The sequence below is a fragment of the Vulpes lagopus genome, chromosome 2 (assembly GCF_018345385.1).
Source record: "Vulpes lagopus strain Blue_001 chromosome 2, ASM1834538v1, whole genome shotgun sequence".
Taxonomy (NCBI): Eukaryota; Metazoa; Chordata; class Mammalia; order Carnivora; family Canidae; genus Vulpes; species Vulpes lagopus.
In genome coordinates this window covers 27816663-27837492 of record NC_054825.1, presented here as the reverse complement: position 1 = coordinate 27837492, position 20830 = coordinate 27816663, and the positions used below count along the sequence as shown (strand labels likewise).

General features: G+C 49.4%; 1 protein-coding gene across 17 annotated transcripts in view; it reads left to right on the top strand.

Moving 5' to 3' along the window:
• Nucleotides 1-20830, top strand: part of PAX2 (paired box 2) — a 93365-nt gene that overhangs the window by 50952 nt on the left and 21583 nt on the right. For 13 of the 17 annotated variants that reach the window (XM_041744944.1, XM_041744934.1, XM_041744938.1 and 10 more), the window contains 2 exons: nt 86-154; nt 19945-20120. In XM_041744944.1, the coding sequence (XP_041600878.1) occupies nt 86-154; nt 19945-20120 (245 nt within the window). The remainder of the gene's footprint in view (nt 1-85; nt 155-19944; nt 20121-20830) is intronic. The other 4 variants (XM_041744940.1, XM_041744942.1, XM_041744941.1 and 1 more) reach the window with 1 other exon arrangement.

Here is a 20830-nt window from a genome sequence, read left to right as displayed (position 1 = left end):
CCCAATCTCAGGGTCTTGCCCCCAGTCTTCTACCTGCCTGCCTTTCAGGATCTCTCAGTGTCTGTCTGTCTCTCATTTGCTCTAGTTGAGGTATACACTGATCCTGCCCACATTAGAGGAGGTGGAGGTTTGCATCTGGTCTGGACTTTAAGAGGTATGGGGGCCAGAGGGAACATGGTGTGGGGGTCAGGGGAAATAGTTGGGGAGGGGGAGGGGTGGTGATTAGAGATAATCCAGAAAGTGGGCTCCTAAGAGCCAGGGAGCAGAAAACGAGGCGGGTGAGGCTTCCGCTGGGAAACCAAGAGGCTAACAGAGTCTCAGGGCCTAGATCACTTCCGCCATGGGCCACTGCTGGCTTTGGGGGCTGAGGCCCTGGGTGACCTGGAGGGTCACGCACTCAGTGGATGGGGGGCACTTTTTCCAGCCCTTGGAAAAACAAAGAACAGATCGGGTAGTAAAACAAAAGCAAAGGAGACCTGGAAGCACCTGACAGCCCTAATTCATCACGGCCCAAGTTTTTTCCTGTGTTCCCATTATATTTGTTTGTAAAAGTGGAAATCAATTTTGAAGGTAATTTTCTGGAAAGAATGGAAGGGAGGTGGGAGGGCCGGATAAGGCAGAGATGGTAAAAGGAAAAATTTAGGCCAGGCACAGCCCAGGGGCAGCTCTTGGCAAGGTGAAAGAAAATTGCATATTCAATCTCCATCCATGAATCTCCCTCACTGCTGCCCGCCTCCTGCTTGAAAACAATGAAGGCTTTTTCCCAACGCTGGGCAGGGCCTCGGTATCAGCCTCACTTTAACTTCAGGATCATTAATCCCCTGATTATTGAAGGAGAAGAGAGGGTTGCAGCATCGTCAATTCCGAAGGCACATACCACCCCCCCTTGTGATGGGGCCCTGGCTGGGCTGGGGGTGGGGGCAGCCCGGTTGAGGTGAGGTGTTGTTTCAGAAGAGCCATGGAGGTGGGGAGGGAGGAAATGGGGAGCCAAGTGGACTGGGGGGAAGGAAGCCAGGAGGAGGGTGGAAGAAGGCAGTCATTACTGCATACCTCTGTTGTGTTGTTATTGCAAATTAAAAGTAGCATGTTCCACTCCACAGCTATCTTTGGGGAGGGAGGGGCACCAAGGGAGGTGGGGGATCTTATCATTGCTTCTTCAGCAGACCAGCCGTGGTGTCACCGTGTGAGGTGACATTTGAATTTACAATTCCGCTGAGAAAAGCCATTAATTCACAAATTAACATTTCTCCCTCTCCCTCTCTCTTTAACACTCTCTCCCTCTCTCACATGGATGTGCAAGCAATTGAAAAGACAAAGGAAATAGCCTTAAGGAAGAGACTTTACTGCTAGTCTGTCTGTGCTGAGACTGCTCCCCCTGCTTCCAGATAGATAAACCAATTACCTGAGCAGCCCTGCTCCTGGCCGCCCGCTCGCCTCCTTTTGTAGGCTGCCTCCATGGCCGGATTACACTCAGCGTATCTCATTAATGTAAACCAGGCATGCCCTGCTCGCTGGTCTCTCTTCCCCACTCTCTTTCTGGAGGGGCAGCGGGAAGAGAGCTGGGGTCAGAAAAGATAGACAAGGAGGACTCTGGGAAGAGGACCCCTGGGGAAGAGGCCCTGGGACCTTGGGTGTGACTCAGTCCTGGAGGAGGCTCATGGGGGATATCCGCAGGTGAGCATTCCCTGGAAGGCTGGCACGGATGGAGGTTGAGAGGCAGAGGCAGGAGCCAGAGACTGACCCCCTCAGGCCCACAGAGCTGGTTTCCATGGCCTTTTGGTCCTGATGCAGAGGACTGGCAGAAGCAGAGAGCCATCCAAGCCTGGCTTGCATGGGAAGAGCTTAGGGAAGTTTTGCTGAGCATACACCATGTGAGCAGGACAGGATTCAGCCTGAAGGAACTGGGAGGGGAGCCGAGGAGTGTCCGGAAGACACCTTGAGGCTGCACCACATTGCAGATTCCTTAACCTAAACCTGGTATGTTGGCACCATTATGTCTGTTTATCACCTACTCCTTCCACACATACATCCCCAGCTGTCTGCTTCCCTTCTCAAAGAATACCCCCACTCCCACCCGGGAGTGTGGAGCCGGCGGTGGTCATGCTCTCAGAACCCTGGCGTGAGCTTACATTGTCAGCAGGAAATCACAGAACCTCTTTTGGCTTTCATTCTCCTCCAGGTCCTGGCCAGGCAGTCAGAAAACATATTGGCAGGGGGAAGCTGAGAAGAGTTTGAGTTTCTTTAAGGAAAGGTACTCTGTGGATGATTGCTGGAATTCTATGATTTCACCTGCCCGATACCACCCAGCCCCAGGTCACAGGCTCTGCCCTCAAGAAGCAGCTCCTATGAAAGTCCAGAAACCAAATCTACACGAAAGTAGTAATCTGTCTGGACAAGTGCCTGAGTTTAGCTGTATCAACAAAGCTCAACCTATGTTCATTTTCCAACAAATAGTCAAAACCTGGCTAATGTCCACTCCAGTCCAAGAAAGAGTTAAGGTTCAAAGGTCAACACTCACTAAGACATCAAAAAATCCACTTATGAACATACATTGTTATGATTATATCTTCTCAGTAACCTGGGAAATTAGACAGTTTGCACCTGAGGGGAGGATCTTTTCTTAGTTGGATCATATTTTTTAGCCAAATTTTCTGTCAAGTTATGGCCATGAGTATAACACTGACTGTATCGTTACCCTTCTGTAGGGGTAGGTTATGTAGATATTTTATTAAGAACTTAACCTTGGCATCTGTGCACACATGGGTTTGCTTTTTTCTGGCTGTGTGAGGTTGACACAGGTGCCTGAATTTGTACATAAATCCCTGTGTTTATACTGGAGACTGGCAGCCAGATCATTAACCAGTGTAGTTTCCCAGCCAGTTGTGGATAAAGAGTTATATTTGGTTGTTTGAAGAAGTTTGTTGAGATTTAGCACAAAAGAGACTTTTTTTTCATAAGGTGCCAGAATAGATAAGTTGACCCCACCCCCGAACCAGGAGAGAATGTACAAATCTGCAGTGGAGGGAGGTACCCGTGTCTCTCCACCACTGGAAACTGCGGTGGGTGTAGCACAGTATCACAACTTTTCCAGCAAATGCCTCAAGTCCTCCCCACTCCCCGGCCCCCACGTGGCCCCCATGTCTGGACATTCTTGCACACATGCATGCACACCCATCTTGTCAGAATTTGTCTTCAACTCCTAGTCTTCCACTTGGCATCCACCTTCCAGCTCTGCAGGTAGGCATCATTCTCCTTCCTCCACTGGCAAGGGCACCAGGCGAGAAATCCGCTGCCTCAGCTCTGCCCTTCTTCCCCAAGTGCAGGCTATGGATGCAGGAGGGAGGAGCCAGGTCTTGCTGCTCCTGGGCTCACCTCCCCAGATGCCTCCTCCTCTGCAGGCCAAGGGGCAGCTGGGAAGGGCAGGGGTATGGGGAACACTTCAGAAAGGGTTTGGAAGGAAGGTAGACCAGATTGCTGCCTGGCAGAAGAGTGGGTCTGAGCACCCTCCCTGACCTTGCTGGCTGCTCATGAAGGAGCCCTGAGCTCTGAGCTTCCCTGCCTGCCTTCTTCTGAGCCATGGTGGCCACAGGGCTCTCCAGGACCCTCCCCATTCTGTCCTGTGTGGGGGTGAAAAGGCAAGGAGGGTTGGGGGAGGGCTGGGCCCTGGCTCTGGGGCTGGGAGACAGATCACGAGCCTCAGAGCCGAGTTGCAGCAGAGCCAGTAATTCAAACCATCCTGACCCTTCGATGAACCCGAACCTGCTGACCTTGACAACACCAGACAAGGGAGGCCTCAGAAACCTCAACCTGCACGAAGGCCTCGCCTTCTCTCCCTCCCTTCCTTGGAGCCCTGTGGCCCAGCCTCCAGGTGGCTCCTAATTTGGCTGTCCCCACCAAATGTCAGTATCCCTCCCTCCCTGAAGTACCCGCCTGCCTGCCTGCCTCAAAGCACCCTCTGTGCTCAGCTCCACTGGAGACAGGACGTGGGCATCTCACGGGGCCCCTCCAGGGCCAGGCCAAGGAATCCCCCTTTATACAGGGCTTTTACACTTTGCCCATTCTCTTCCCGCCTGAGGTTTCATCTTTTTCAGAAGCACTAGCTATAGTGTTTGTGTGTGTGTGTGTGTGTGTGTGTGTGTGTGTGTGTGCGTGTGCACACAGGCACGCACGCATGGGGTCTGGGTGCACACAGGGGCAGGGATAAAATGTGATCGAGACAGAGCGGACAGAGGAGGGAAGAAAAGCCTGAGGAAAGCAGCCCCAGGAACCTGCATTAAAGTCAACGCAGTTTATGAAGTGTATGCTCTCCTCCTAGGGAGAGCTGGATTCCATCCAACAGCCTCTCAGAGCCTGGCAAACAGCTCCTGAAGCAGAAAGTGCAGGCAGGAGCTCGAGCAAGCCAGTGACAGAGGGAGGGATGCGTGGACACACACACACACACACACACACACACACGCACACACACACTCAGTGCCCCCTCCCCTCTCTTCCACAGACTCACACAGAACTCCCTAGACCCCAGCAGACAGAGTTGAGATAGATGGGTGCAGATAGTGAGTTTGGTAGGAGTGACTCCAGCTGATTGACTTTCCTTCCCTTTCACCTCCTTGCCCCCAATCTTCAGTTCCTCTGGTGGTGTGGCCAATCTCGACACTCAGGCAGTGTGGACCCTGGTGGACTGGTAGCATGGCAGGTGGGACCGAGGGCAGCATGGACCACCGGCACAGCCGGTCTGTGGAAGTTGCTCTGCGTGAGGGGCAGTCTGGGGGAGGTATACAGAGTAAAAGGGACCAAAATGTGGTGTCTCAGGAAGCTGCCTTTTTTTCTGATGCCAGGATTCCTTTTCTCTGGTCCCTTGGTCCAGGCCAGCCGGGTACCTTGCAGCTAGTGAAGACAGCTGCTGGAGGCTCTGAAGGAGAAACAATTAGAGACGTATTTTTTTTCTGGGAATTCAAAGGAAACAAATGGTTGACAAGGTTAGGATATGAGCACTCAGAGGGACTTGTAAGCAAGGTGGGATATCTGTCCTTCTAGACATTTCTTCGTGTGCACAGACACGTGAGTTCATGTGTGCATACCTAATAATAATATGTACATGGGCCAGAATCTTTGACTTTAAAAGAAAGGGGAGTGTGTAGGAAAGGCCTTCACCCCTACCTGTGGGGTTGGCATTCCGTTGCTCAGCAACCCCTGTGCTTCTGCAATGTGCCTCAGCTGGGGATGGCGAGTGGGGAGGGAAGTCTGCCTCCCACTTCTTCTCGGAAACTTTGTGTCCCTGTTCACGAGTTCGGCCAGGAGCTGGAACAGAGGAGGACAGCAGAGGTAGAGGTGTTTGAAGGCGGACAGTCGAGGGAAGAAGTGTCAAAGGGAAAGTGAAGGATGGACAAAAAGTACTGATTGTGGGGGATGCTCTGAAGCCAGGAGATGATAGGCATGGAGGAAGGCAGTGAGTGGCCAAGGATGGCTTTCACCCTTTCTCTCCCCTTCTGTCTCCTTTCCCCTCCCTCCTCCCCTCCCTTCCTCTCCTCATCCCTCCCCTCTTCCCGCCACACATCTTTATTGGTTCCGGTAATAGCGTTGATTTGCATGTCAGGCAAAGCCTTGCTACACACACAAAAAGAAAACCCCAGCCGTGGCGGTGTGGCAGTGTCAGCTCTCGCTGTTGTTCGACAGTGTAAAATTAAATTAATAAAGCCCCCAACACAGGAAAACATAACAGGAAATTAATGGCCTTTACTGTCGCTCTGATGCAGTCATTTGCAACCCTGCTTTCCGCACCAAAGACTTCATAAATGCAAGCAGTTTCTCTAAACAAGCATACTTAGGGCGGCCTGGTATGTAATTTTTCGCCTTGCTTGTGTCCTTTGAGCTAACAAAGCCCCCTTCCTTCCTGGCTCCAGAGAGGTTTCTAACTGGTTCTGGCCCCAGCTGGCGCCCAGCACCAGGCAGGAGGCCCTGGCCTCTCCCTGAGAACCCACATAGGGCTGAAGGAGGACTCAGGGTCTCACACAGACACTCAGCCACCCCTTTCCCACCAGCGGCCCATGAGCCTGGAGCCCTAGCCTCTGCCAGCCGGCCAGCAGGAAGGCACGGTGCCTGCTCCCAAGCAGGAAAGTTGATCACTCTGGGGAATTCACTCAGACGCACCCAGTGCTCACTGGTCCCCTTTCTCTGTGCATTTCAATTCTCTCTCCAAGACCTGTTTGCTCCCCTCCCATCATTGCCTCTGGTCCCCACTTCCTTCCAGCTTCATCTCTACCTGCTCAGCCTCCTACTTCATATATGGGTCACACACACTCACACTAGCTGTGTGCTGGCTGCACGTGCCCATGCCCTTTGCTGCTACAGGTAACTGGGAGGTGTGGGAGAGGTTACCTATTCAAAAGGAGGAAAGTAACTACTGGTATAATTCTCTAGAGTTCTAGGTCTCCCCTCTACTGTTTGGTTAGGAAATATGAGGACCCTAGATGATCATTCAGGTCATCCTTCTGTCTTTGGGCAGATTTCCTATAAACCATTTCAGAGAGTTGAGAGTCTGTGGTTTTGCTTTGGTGTGTAAATAGTGGAATATTGAGAAAACTTACACTTAACATCTCTGGGGAGCTTTGTATCGATGTGGGGCCAAGTGCCCACTGTGTTGGGATGTACCAGAGGAACAAATAACCAACCAGGGCTGGGGTCTCTAGGAACTTAGAATCTACTGGGAGAGGCAAGGCCATCACACATCAGACAATAGGCTGCTAATTAAATGCTGAACCATGTGGCTGAGCATTCAATAGGAATCCAGGGAAGTGGCTAGAAGAGCAAGCAGGAGATGGGACTTAAGCCCAGGAATGGCTAAGATGCAGAGAGACTGTCTCCAGAAACCCCTCCCATGTGGAATGAGGCCAGTGGCTAGGATGAGGTTGGTGACAAGGCAAGGTCTCAGATTCTTTTTTTTTTTTTTAATTTTTTAAATTTTTTATTTATTTTTTAAGATGTTATTTATTTATTCGTGACAGACACAGAGAGAGGCAGAGACACAGGCAGAGAGAGAAGCAGGCTCCATGCAGGGAGCCTGACGTGGGACCCGATCCCAGGTCTCTGGGATCACGCCCTGGGCTGAAGGCGGCGCTAAACCGCTGAGCCACCGGGGCTGCCCAAGGTCTCAGATTCTTAAAGGTCATCTGGTCTTATCTGCCACTCACGTAGAACTCTCCCTTCCAGCAGTTCTGCCTGCCAGGCTGCAGCCCCTGCCTGGACATAGGACATACATGGACAGTTGTCATTGTTAGCAGAACTGCCTTTATACTGAGTCAGGGTAGTGTTGAGGGAAGGACCTTGGAATCCAGATGTCTGGATGTGGGATCTATCTGCACTCCTTACTGGCTGTGGGATCTTTGGCTACTTACATAATCTCTTTGAATCTCACGTTCCTCATCTTTAAAGTAGATAACAGTATTCACCACTTAGAGTGATGGTAAAGATCTCCCTTTGACACCCTCTCTTCTTTCCATCTATCCTTCCCAGTTTGCTGAGCCCCGGAATGGATTTTAGTTTATCACATGATGGGGTCCCTGCACTGGAGGAAGCTTCCCCACCATCCTGGCTACCTGTCTCTGAATTCATTCTTGACAGATAAAAGTCCCTCCTTTGTGAACACTGAACTCTAGAGAGTCTAGCCAATGCCAAGAACAGTAGAACCATGCCACTCTCCTGGAGATACTATATCCATAATGTGGCCTAAGATTACATTCGATTTTTTTTTTTTTTTAGCAGCTCTGTCAGACTCAAGATCATATTGAGTTGGTGGTCAACGAAAACCTTGAGATCTTTTTCACATCAATTGCTATCAAGCCAGGTCTACCCCATTCTGCACTTGCATAATTGATTTTTTTAAACCTAAACATAGGGCATTCCATTTATCCCTGTTGAATTTCATCTTGTTGGTTTGGGCTCTTAATTCCACCTGATTAAGACATAAGGATGTCTTCTGTAGCATTATCCTAGTAGAGTTTTTCACAAGAATTACTTGTCTTTAAAATAAAGGAGAGACAGGGAACCCTGGGTGGCACAGCAGTTTAGCGCCTGCCTTTGGCCCAGGGCGCGATCCTGGAGACCCGGGATCGAATCCCACGTCGGGCTCCCGGTGCATGGAGCCTGCTTCTTCCTCTGCCTGTGTCTCTGCCTCTCTCTCTCTCTGTGTGTGTGACTATCATAAATAAATAAAAAATAAAATAAAATAAAATAAAATAAAATAAAATAAAATAAAATAAAATAAAATAAATAAAGGAGAGACAATCACCCACCAGTGGAAACCTCCCTCCTGGTTGCAATAAATGAATGCTTTGGATACTATTGGGCCCAGTAGCCATCTACCTTATCACTTGTCTTCATCTTGCCCATAACATTAGGAAGGAGATTCTTTGTGAAATGTTAACATTCACCACATCCACAGCATTTCCTTCATCAATAAAAAATGCAATTTAAGTTGATGAGCAGATTGAGCACCTGCTAGATAGAAAACATGGCAGGAGGAGTGATTTACAAAAGTAAATAGAATGCACCTCTTGACTGCAAGAAGCTTCTAATCTAGTAGGGAGATAAATGTGCACATCATTATATAAGCAGAATGTGATAGATGCTGTGATCAAGGTATAAAGCGCTATGATGAATGTTTTTTAAAAAAGAAAGAGAGAGAGAAAGAGAGAGAAAGAGAGAGAGAGAAAGCAGTTGCTTCCAACCAGGGCAATTAAGACAGTTTTTTTTTTTTTAATTTATTTATTTATGATAGTCACACAGAGAGAGAGAGAGAGGCAGAGAGAGAAGCAGGCTCCATGCACCGGGAGCCCGATGTGGGATTCGATCCCGGTCCTCCAGGATCGGGCCCTGGGCCAAAGGCAGGCGCAAAACCGCTGCGCCACCCAGGGATCCCCAATTAAGACAGTTTTAGTGGGGTTGGCATTTGATTGAAGCATTGCTACCTAATTAATGTGCCGCACCTTCTTCTTGGTAAATGCATGCAGGTTCCAGGGTGTCCCCATGTTCTTTCCTGTGGCCCATGAGTTAACCGTATAATAATTTCTTCTGAAAGATTTCCCAGATGCCTGGGTAGCTTAGCGGTTGAGTGTCTGTCTGCCTTTGGCTCAGGACACAGTCCTGTATCCAGGGATCAAGTGCTGCATCGGGCTCCCTGCGGGAAGCCTACTTCTCCCTCTGCCTGTATCTCTGCCTCTTTCTGTGTGCATGTCTCTCATGAATAAAAAAAATAAAATCTTACAAATAAATAAATAAATAAATAAACAAACAAATAAATAAATAAATTCCCCAACCCTAGCATTACCATTTATTAGAGCATTATTTGCATAAGCAAACCATCTCCACCCCCACCCCCTCTCCCACTCCCCCTTGACAGGGCAGATGGCTTTGGGCTTTGTCACTGCCTCACCCCTTTCATTGTGTCTTCTTAAGGATTATCAAATTTAGGATCCTATCTGCTTTCCCCGCTAGGGTCCTGGTAGATGAGTTATCTGGGCCTGGGAAAGTTAAGTAAATTGAAATAGTTAGGAGTTACCTGCCTGGCCCCGTCCTGTTGATCCCATTGTGAAGATTATTTTTTTTGGTGGAGAAGGCAAAGGCAAGCTGAGGAAGCACCGATAGGTTCTACACCTTCTCTCCTTTTTTGTCTCAATCTTACTCTGCTTCCCAAGTACTGAGCATAAACCTACCTTCCTTCTTGGTCTTTCTTCAAACATAGCTACGAAGGCCCTTTTTTCTTCCTGATAGGTTCATGCTATTCTCATATCCATCCTTGGTTATGGGCCCTTCCTTCCTTCCATCTGTTGTGTGTCCTTTTTAAGAGGGGGGAAAAAAACTTTTGTCTGATAATAAGTATCATACATGCTCATTGTAAAATATTTGGAAGATACAGTAAATTAAAAAAAAAAATCACCCCTGATCTCATCACTGAGAGATAACCACTGTTAGAATTTGGTCTATTCTTCACAGTCCTTTTTTCCCCTTCTGTGCATATATAATTTTTTGATCAAAACTGGAATGATACTGTATATATACAGCTTGTGTCTTGCTATTTTTGCTTAACATTATATAGGACCATTTTCACATATCATTAAATATTCTTTGAAAACATGATTTTTTAATGGCTGCATAATCTTCCACTGTTCGGTGTACATGTCCTTTTAAAATCTAGGCTCATCATTTTTAAAGCTTATCCGTGTGCAACAACAACGATTTTCCTTAAATGTCCTTTTAGTTCAGCCCCTCCCCCCACTCCAGTGCCTTTACTTTGTCAGGTTGATTATTTGAGCTTGTAGAGGTGAAATTTCATTTTTAGAGCACCCTGTCCTTAGGGAATTAGACTCCCTTGCCATGGGATCACACGACCGTTCCTTCCCTCCATGTGTAGCTGTTTGCTTTCCTGAGTTGGATTCTGTCCAATGCCTCCTCCCTTGGCTACTGTCAACTCTAGACATGGTTGCTTTCTCCCCGGATCCCCATCACTTCTCTTTTATCGGCTTTTGTTTCTCTCAGAATTAAGCAGCTTGGAATAGTGAAAAGGGCATTGGGCAACTGAGAACCTCAGTTCCCCTCCTAACGATGACTAGCTGTGTGACATGGGACAATTACTCAACCTTTCTGAGCCCTTTTTTTGGTCTCTAAGAGGGAATCAGCTTAAATGATCTGCATGATAATTTGCAGCTGTAAAATGCAATGACACTGAATCCAGAGTAGCAATTTCTTTTGTTGCTTCTTTTTTTTCCTCTCAAAGGTAAACTGTTGAGGGAGGCAAGTTACAAATTTATCTACCTTTGCTTCTGGAATTCTGTTAGATGAATCAGCCAACATTTTTTTTTATCACCTCATGCCCTACGCTAGGTTTACAAAGATGAAAAAGATGGGTCCCTACCTTCAAAATAGTCACAGTTTAGTGGAGAAAACAAACATTAAAAAAACAACCATGCAAACAACAACAACAACAACAACAACCATGCTACATATAGATTCTAAATTTGACTCTGCTTCTTACCGGCTGTTGTAGGTAATTTGGGCCAAGTTACCTAACCTTTCCATCCCTCGGTTTCTCCAGGTTACGAACTCAAGCTGCCATATGCATATTGCCTGTGTTTGCTTCTGTCTCTTCCAGTACTTGTTAGCTGTGACCTTAGGAAAGTTCTAGAACCTCTGTACATTTGTTGAGAAAACATTTGTTTTCTCAACTCCAAAATGAGGATAATAATAGAAGCTTCCTGCTTAAGTTCTGGTGAAAATTAAATGAGTTAATATATGTACAATTCTTAGATGATTGCCTAATATATAGTAAGCACTTCATGTTAGTTGCTGTTATTGTAAGAATTAAGTCAGTGTCTATATGTTACACATAGTGTCTGCTACTGTAATAGGAACTGGATCGATTTCAGTTATTATTATTATTTCTACAATAGAGGTTTGGATAGATGGCTACTGGAACACAGAGAAAGAAGAAATTAATACTGCTGAGGGAGGAGCTAGCCATCCACTGGTATAACTTTGAGGAAACTCAATCCAGAAAAGCTCATGGGACTTGGCCAAGGCCATCTAGCACGTGAGCGACAAGACCAGGATTTCAACTCCGATGTCACTCCTAGTCCAGCGTTGTGTTAGGATCACTAATGCAGGTTAGTGTCCCTAGAGGCATGTGGGTGTAAATGGGCACAGCAGCCCAGGCAGCTACCCCCACTTTTCCCCCCTCTCATGAACTTCACTGTTTGTTTGTTTAAGATTTTATTATTCATGAGACACACACACACACACAGAGGCAGAGACATAGGCAGAGGGAGAAGCAGGTGTCCAGTAGGGATCCTGATGCGGGACTCAATCCCAAGACCCAGGGATCAGGACCTGAGCCAGAGGCAGGCGCTCAACCACCGAACCACCAAGGCGTCCCTCACTGAGTGGGCTCAAATTTCAGAAGCCCAGAAGCTGAGCTTGGTCAAGCAGAACAGGTGGTCTGCCAGGGCCAGGCCAGGCAGAACCTGGTCTTGCTCAGAGCCTAAGCTGTGGGCCATATTTCCAAGGGCTTCTTCATGCTCTCCTCTTGAGTGTCGCTTGGCCCGGGCACACTCCCACGCAGGTTGTCCAGTTTAAGAATGGGAGGCAACGGGGACTGTCATCCCATCTCCTGGGACAAACAGTGATCCCAGGAGCGCACTCTCCAGCCTGGCCCTTGCAGCCCCTCCCAGCACAGGGCAGCACGGCTTGCCCCCTGCTCTCCCCCGCCCTCCTCCTCCCGTTTTTCCTCTAACACCCAGCATCTCCTCTTCCGTCTCTCCCTGCCTTTCCTCGCGTGCACTCCTCCCTCGCTCACACTTCTTTCCTTTCTTTCCCCCCTGCCCTGCCCCCTCCGATCGCACGAATCCCGGCGCTCCTAGCTCCTTGGGTGCGAGAGCCGCCCGGCTCCAGCTCCGCGGGGCTCCTGGGCTCCTGCCGGCCGCCCGCGCCCCATCCGCGGGGAGGGTGGGCGCCGCGTGGGGGTGGGGGTGGGGCCGGGGCTGCACCGGCGGGCTGCGCTGAATGACAAGCGGGATATTGATCGCATTCTGAACTCAGCCCAGCCGATAGAAGGTAATTAATGACTCCATTTGCCTCAGTACCGAGGAGAACAATTGAGTTTGAAACTGCAACAACTGGCAGCTGGGGGTGAACCCCTCAGAGGGGGAAGGTAGTGTTGGAGGAGCCAGCGGGGGAGGGTGGGCGGAGGCCAGCGGTCCGCACGGTGGGGAGCAAACGTCGGTGCGGAGCCCCCACCCCAACCGCAGCCAGCCCCCGGCCCCTCCAGCGCCCCGGCCCTGGCGGGCTCTTCCTACTTCCTCCATGCTTTTCTCTTTTCTTCCTCGATCGCCTTTTCGGGTCATTTTCTGCCTTCGGATGGAGTAAGACTGACTTTCCTCCAGATTGCTTCTGCTCTGCTGTGGTCTTGCACACTTTCCTCACCATCCCTTAGCTTGTTACCTCATTTGTAAAATTGAACTAACGGTATCTCTTCGGCAAGTGTTCTGTGAGAACTAGAGATAATGTGTGTGAAACACCTAAAGCCTGCCTAGCCTGGAGTTAGCGTCCATAAATGATGATGATCATCTTTGACACGAAAGGCCAATTTGGTACAGTGGAGAGAGGGCTCTGGGGTCAGACATCCTGAGTTCAAATCCAGTCTTTGCTACTCACTAATTGGATAATGTTGAACAAATAATTTTGCCTCTCATCTGAAAAATGAGAAGTACCTCGCAACGTTGAGTGAATTTTTTTTTAAAGATTTTATTTATTTATTCAGGAAAGACACAGAGAGAAAGAGGCTGAGACACAGGCAGAGGGAGAAGCAGGCTCCATGCAAGGAGCCTGATGCAGGACTTGATCCTGGGACTCCAGGATCATGCCCTGGGCCAAAGGCAGGCACTAAACTGCTGAGCCACCCAGGGATTCCCACATTGAGTGGATTTAATGAGTATGTGTAAAAACTCTAATGTTGGTTTCCCCATAGACAGGTAGATATGTGTATTGGGTCTTAGAAAACTGAAGTTAGCATAGTTCTTTACCATGCTTTTTTTTTTTTTCTTTACCATACTTTAAAAGAATTCTTTTCACTTGCCTAATTCCTACTTTTTGGGACTTGGGGGGTGGCCCTTGTTCATCCCATCTTGATTTTGTAGACATTGATGAGCCTTGTGCTTTCTAACCAAGGAAATGGCATTTTTTCTCCTGTCTCTGATCATCACCCAACATATCTTTTGGTCAGTGCACAAGAATCTCTCTCATCTCTCCCAGTGACTACTCTGAGAATTCAGGTAGAAAGTCATCACAAAAAGAGGACAGAACTCTTCTGTGCCTAGCCCTTATTCCTAAGACATGGTGTTCAGTGCCTTCCCTCCTGCCCAAGCTGCTGATACCTTGCTGGACAAAGTTCATGATTGGCCTGGGGTCAGAGAGGTAGAAGGTAGGGCTCTGCTCCAAGGAAGCCCAGAATAGTTGGGGAATGAGAAGGCTAAGTGAGTGAGTGAGGAGAGCAGATCTTTTGCTGAGGAGTGAAAGACATTTTTATTAATGATTTTAGAAGTGGTACATGCTTATTGTACAAAGCCTGGACAATATGGAAAAACTTAGATGAAAAGAAAACAATTTGCTCATGATCAGAAGGTAACCATTGTTAACTATGCTGGTGGCTCTCCTTTTGGTCAAGACAATCTTTGGTTTTGCAGTTGTCTTCACAGAGACTGGGGCACTGCTGCTGGATCCCATGCTCTGGATGTTGGCCGGGCAGGCAGCCCCTGCTGCCCATTGCTGCTCTGTCCTCAGCTGTCTGAGGATCTTCTGATGCAAGGAACTGGAGCATCTTCTTGGTGCCAGGCTTCCTGGTGGATATGCCCTTGAGCTAGCCTCCTACCTTATTTAATCAATACTTTGTTTACTGTGAGTCTGTTTCCTCACCAGTAAAAAGGGGATTATAATCCCTACCTGCCTTGGAGAGTGGTTAGGAAGCCCAGATAACCTAAGGTCTATGAAAGTTTTTGTTAACTGCTCAACAAATAGGAAGCAGTCAGAGGAGAAGCCAATATGAGTCTTTGTTCCCCTGAAAGAATACTATTCATCAAAGTTTTAGCTGAGCAGTTTGTTTAATTAACTTCTTTATATCCTGCCTTATTCCAAAAAGGACTTGTAGTAGCTCACTCTCCTTGAGAATGCGCTTGCTGTAGTGCACAAGACACTTGGAATGGGCTCTAGTTCTGAGAATCCTACTACCTAGTTGTGTGACCAGACTGGCCACCCTCTCCCCTCACTGCTCACCCTTTATAGTTTTCCTTCCTGCAAAATGAGACATTTGGACCATATGTCCCCTAGTTATTTTGAAACAGTCTGTGTTCAAGCCAGCTCAGGGCCATAGGCTGTGCCTTCAGTGTAGAGAGGATGCTAGGAGGGAAACCATGCCCCAGATGGAGTCAAGTGGTCCCCAGCTTAGCCCCTGGGTTTGGAACTTGGGCATCAGAGTGAATGATGTAGTGGGCAGGCTCTGGGTGAAGCAGACCTGAATTCAAATCCTGACTGTCATTTACTAGCTGCCTAGTCTTGGCTAAGCTACTTAATGTCTCTTTGCCTCAGTTTCCCTCTCTTTCACATAGGTATCACAGTCCTGGCCTCACGGGGTTTTGGGGAGGATTCAGTGGCATGTGATAATCTGAGTACTGTGAGCTGCTAATGGATGGTGGCTGGGTAGGAGACAGCAGGAGAACAGGGCTAAATCTTCCACATGTGGAGACTGACTAGCACAGGGTCCTTTCCTCACTCAGGTAGGGTGCAGGGTGAGGTCTCACTAAACCTAAGCAACTGAATTTTCCAGCTTTAATCTAAACACATGGCCTGGCAATGGGAAAGAATATTAAAAATCAGAACTGTCCCGTAGAGCCCGGGACATGTGGCCACCATACTCCAGCCCTCTTCTTGGAGCCCTGACAAAGAGTTGGCTGACAAGGGGTTGGCTTATTTCATCACAATAAAGGCCCAGGGCCTCCTCCTATCATTTTGGAAGGCCTTCTCTGGAACCAGCTCCCACCACCACGGGCCATTAGACCCATTTTATCCCAACCATACCGTCTGTGACAGGGCCTCGGTATGGGGAGTTCAATTTAGAGACTGTCTCTGGACCCTGTTCTCAAGCGACCTCTGCTGCCTTCTTTGGATGGCAATTCTGCACCTCCCAGGTCAAGTGCTACTCTTAAGTGGGAACACAGGGTTCTCTGTCCTTTGGGTAAAGGCACGTAGGTGGGCAGGGTGGTGTTGCTGAGAGTGATGCTGTTAGAAGCTCACCAGCAGTGGGGGTAAGAGAAGAAGGAGCATAAGTCTACCCAGCGACCTACTATGGATCTTCCCACAACCTCTGATTGCTAGGGATGTGTGAGATTTGCCTGATATGTGCCTGGGTGTTCTGGGGTGTCAGGCCAGCCAGGTGTCCAGTACAGAAACCTTTGGCCAGGGGTCTGGATCAATCATTCAGTCAGTCAGTCATCAAACACACCCTCTATACCCATGTCCATGCCTGGCGCCGGAGCCACAGAGATGCATCAGTTGTGGTCTCTGCCCACAGGGAACTCACAGCCTGGCTCTTTGGTACATGGGAGCTGTCTCTATTGGGTCAGGAATCTTCTTGGAGAAGGATGCTATCTAATTACTCACACATGGGAACCCCGGGTGGCTCAGCAGTTTAGCGCCTGCCTTCAGCCCAGGGCGTGATCCTGAAGACCGGGTCGAGTCCCACATCAGGCTCCCTGTGTGGAGCCTGCTTCTCCCTCTGCCTGTGTCTCTGCTTTTCTCTCTCTCTCACTCTCTCTCTGTATCTCTCACAAATAAATAAATAAAATCTTTAAAAAAATAATTACTCACACTTTTCATTCCCCACTTACTCTGAAACCTAGATCAAGACCTGGTCTTGCCTCCTCCTCTGTTTTGGCCCAGCTCTGCCAGAGCCAGTGACCATCCAGGCCTCGCAGTGGTCTCCTACTGCAGTTTCATCCCTCTTTTTGCTGTCACCTCTGAGGGTCTCCCCTTGAGAAGTCCCACCCTGGGCACTCTCTCTCCATCATCCTGAGGACCTCCCTGCCAGTGGTCAATGCTGATGACCGGTTCATGCTCTCTTCGTTTTCTGTTCTCATCTTCCACATTCTCTTTTTGTGTCTGCCTGTCTTCCTCTTCTGTCTTCTCTCTCTGCCCCCTCCTTGCCCTACCCTCCAAACCTACCCCCATCCCTGCTCTTCTTTAGTTGGATAGCCAGGTTTCCTGTCCTTGTCTCCAACCAGCACTTCGGCGGGCTTCTGGTGTGGGGAGCATCTTCCCTTCTTCCTCTCCCTGTCTGCCTCTTCTCTGCTTCTGCCTTTCCTCCTTCCCTGGGCTTCTCCTTCTTGGACCTCTGACCCCAGACTTCTCCCAACCACCTCTCCTCACTCCTTCCCCCTCTTTCCTTGCCTTCATCCCTTCCTTCCTTCTCTGGCTGAAGGAAGGTGGGTGCCACCGTGCCTCTAGAGAGAACCTGCCAGAGCTCCCTGTCCCCATCATGATGTCACTGCCTGCTCTCTGTCCCGACACCCTGGACTCCCCCAAGCCCCCAGAACTTTCTTTGTGCTCCTTCACCGTTCATCATTACCACTGCCTTTCCTGCCTTCTCATTGCCTTCCTTCTCCCCTGGGGGGTTTCCTCAAGCCTCCCGTGGCCTCTAATGGGGTTCTCTGCAGGCTTTCATCACACCACCTTGCTTCCCCAAATCCTCCAGCACCTTCATTCTCTCCATCACCCCCCCATGCCCTTCCTCCTATTCTCTTTGCCCCGCCTCCTGCTGCCACCTCTTCCAGAAGCAGCCTTCCCTTTGCCTTCCCTTCCTCCCTCCCCCTTCCATCACCACCGCTGCCTCTGTAACCTGTCTTATCACCAGGGCCTGAGTATACAAAAAAATAAATAAATAAAAAGGTCAGTGAGTGGAGGGAGCGGCAATAACCCCTAAAACAGTACTATCAGTGGAACATGATTGATCAATTGAATTCCATAGCGGCTGAAAAATGTGGGATTAAGTAGTGTATTATACGCACAATGAGTTGAGGCATGATGTTCATTTCAAGTTCATTTCGCCGGCCTCTGCCACCAGATCAGGCAATCAATAGGGGCAGCAGATATCATATATCACCTCTCTGCGGGCTGGGGAGAGAGCACCATAATCTCTCGCAAATTTAGAGTGACAGATTTGTCAAGATCTGAAGGGCCCCTGAATAAATGAAGGAAAAGAGACTCCTCCAGCCAGTGACCTGAGGACAAAGCTTCAGTTCAGCCCCTATACACACACACACACACACACACACACACACACACAAGGTTGAGCCAAGCCACACACAGGCTTATATACAAATCCACACAGAGGCACGATATGAGCCTTCCCACACATGTGCACACACCCATGCACATAATGTATGAGCACATGTTCACAGACAAATGCACACTTTCTTTCCCAGGGCCCATTTGGTGACACTGCAACAACCATACACAAAGACACTGCTGCCTCTCTAGGCCCTAACATCAGGGCTTCCCAAAAGGTAGGAAGACTCCAGCAAGAGAGGATTAGACACAATGGAACATGCAAATAGATTTGAGGGGTGGAATTAGGATGATGGCACATCCTTGAAAGAAAAGCAGGCACAGAAAAAACATGGGGCACATGAGCTCATGCTCCCCATACAATCACACATGTACACACACACATTCTTTGAGAATAGTTCTCACTCTGTCATTTACACATACACAGATGCATATTTATCTGGATATTTATATATTACAAGTGCATTTACACAGAGAATACCCACATAAAAGGAAAAACTAAATATGCCACACCCTGACTCATGTAAGAGAGACACACACACTCTCTAAGACAGAAAAACATTCCTGAGGCTTAGACAGTAGAAAAACACAACAACCAAGTTTTGTGTCTCTAGGAATGCCAGGAACATGGAAATACCATGGAGCCTGCTCCTGTGTCTGTCTATCTACCTCAGACTCAATCTTGGGCTTCATTTCTCTCTCTCTTATACACACACACACACACACACACACACACACACTTTTTTTTGCTTTCCTACCTCCTGAGGAACGGAGTGGAGAGAAGACAGCAGGTCCCATTTGGAAAGCAGACCCCCATGCTCCATCTGGGAGGGCAGAAGAGAGGATGGCTGCAGGATGAGGTTAATCAATATGTAATATTTTCTATGGTCTCCTGAATGATACTGTACGGTGTTACTGTATATAATGCAATATTGATTATATCATATCGTATAATCACCTATAAACTGATATATATAACAGTCCCAGAGGAATACCCTGAGGCTTACAGCGTGGGCTGGCCCCAGGCCCAAGGCTCCCCGATGGCTCCGGAGCTGAAGGAAGCCAAGAAGCGGCCACACTGTGGTTGGGAAGGACTCAGCTTCAGCCTGGAGAGTTGCTGGGTAGGGGTTCAGACAGAGAGAGAGAGCAGGCACTTAGCTCACTGTGTGCTCTGATACCCTAACAGAACTGATGCAGGGGTGCCAGGATGGGGAGGGAAGGTAACAGAAAGCCTAGGTTGAGCTGGATGTGGACAGAATTGGCCTGCAGCCCCAGGGAGCAGGCAGTAGTGTGGCACCGCCATGGCCTTTCCTTCGCAGCGTGAGTCTCAGCTCTCTGTGAGAACCACAGGAGGAGCTGGCGGGGCTCGAGGGGCTGGCCTCCGACAGAGACCTAGTCAGAGTCCGGGTCAGAGACAGAGGCTGAGGAGGACAGTCTGGGCACAAGAGTACCCATGAAGTCTCTGCCCAAGGCCGTGTTTCACTGCTCACGTGCCACATGCTGTCCTCCTGCTCTGCTCGCAGTCCTGGCCCCATGCAAGCAGAATGCTTCAGCTTGACTTTCAGAATCCCTCCTCCCTCGGCGGTGAAGTTAATTACCTCACCCAGCCTCCAGGTTACACTCAGCCTCGGAGATTTGATGATTTTCCACCCTTGGAGTCAGTGGAACTGAAATTCATCTCAGAGCCGAGTTCAATTCTCCACAGGCTCAATGATGCTGGTCTGAGCCACCCAGCTCCTCCCCCAGGCTGACGCAGGCCTGGGGACAGCAGGGGTTCAGGGGAAACATCTCCAAGGAGACCCCCAGCTGTACCTCTGCCCAGTGTTCCCGCAGTGCACCCCCCCTCCCCTCCCCGCACACTGGGACAACTTCCCATTCTCCCCCGAGGTCCTTCAGGGGCTCTGGCTCCCCCAGCCAGATCTCTGAGGCATGGTCAGCCCCTGGGCCAGCTGCTCCAGCCTAGAAGCTGGGAAGGAGGGGTCCCAGCAGGGGTAGGAAGCCCCCTCGACTTGCTGTGCCTCTGCTGGCCCATGCTGATGTCCCCACTGTGCCTGTGTCTTCTAGATGTGTCCGAGGGCTCAGTCCCCAATGGAGACTCCCAGAGTGGCGTGGACAGTTTGCGGAAGCACTTGCGAGCTGACACCTTCACCCAGCAGCAGCTGGAAGCTTTGGATCGAGTCTTTGAACGTCCTTCCTACCCTGACGTCTTCCAGGCATCGGAGCACATCAAATCAGAACAGGTGAGAAAGAACTTTCTGCTGTCATGAGTGGACAGAAACTGGGCAGAACAGGCCTCTGGAGAACGTGTGTACCCAGCATTGCACATGCTGCATATGGGTGCACCGTGCGTGTGCTGTGTGGGCACACTCACATAAGGACATTATGGTAGAGTTAGGAAAAGCCATTATGGTACATGGCTGTTGGAAATGATAAGTTCTGGGTGCTAGGATGGTCTTGGATAAGCCTTGTCACCTTTCAGAGCCTCAGTGTCCCCATCTGTAGAACGGAGGACTTGGGTAAGGTCTAACAGGTCCCTTCCAGCCCTGCCATTCCATGCGTCTGGCATGGAATACTCAGGAAGCGTCCTTATCCCCTTGCCATATCCCAGAGGCCTTACAGAAAATTTGTGCAACCCCGGGGTGCTCCTCTCGCCTGATATCAGAAGGAGAGGCCCTAATGCTTGCCTCCTGCCCCCAAATCCAGCTGTCCAGCATGACTTGACAGCCTACCCCGCAGACCCCATACTTCCTCCAGGTGCAGAACAGCCCCGCGTGGGTCACAGCCCACAACACATTAGCACAATACACAATGTAGGAACATATCTCCTAACTCCTCACATTTACCCATGTGTACGTGTTTATACACCACACAGACACCTGCTCCCTCCCCCCACTCACAGCTCACAGGACTCAAGCACAGCCCCCAGGTCAGCGGGAAGAGGTGCCTTCTC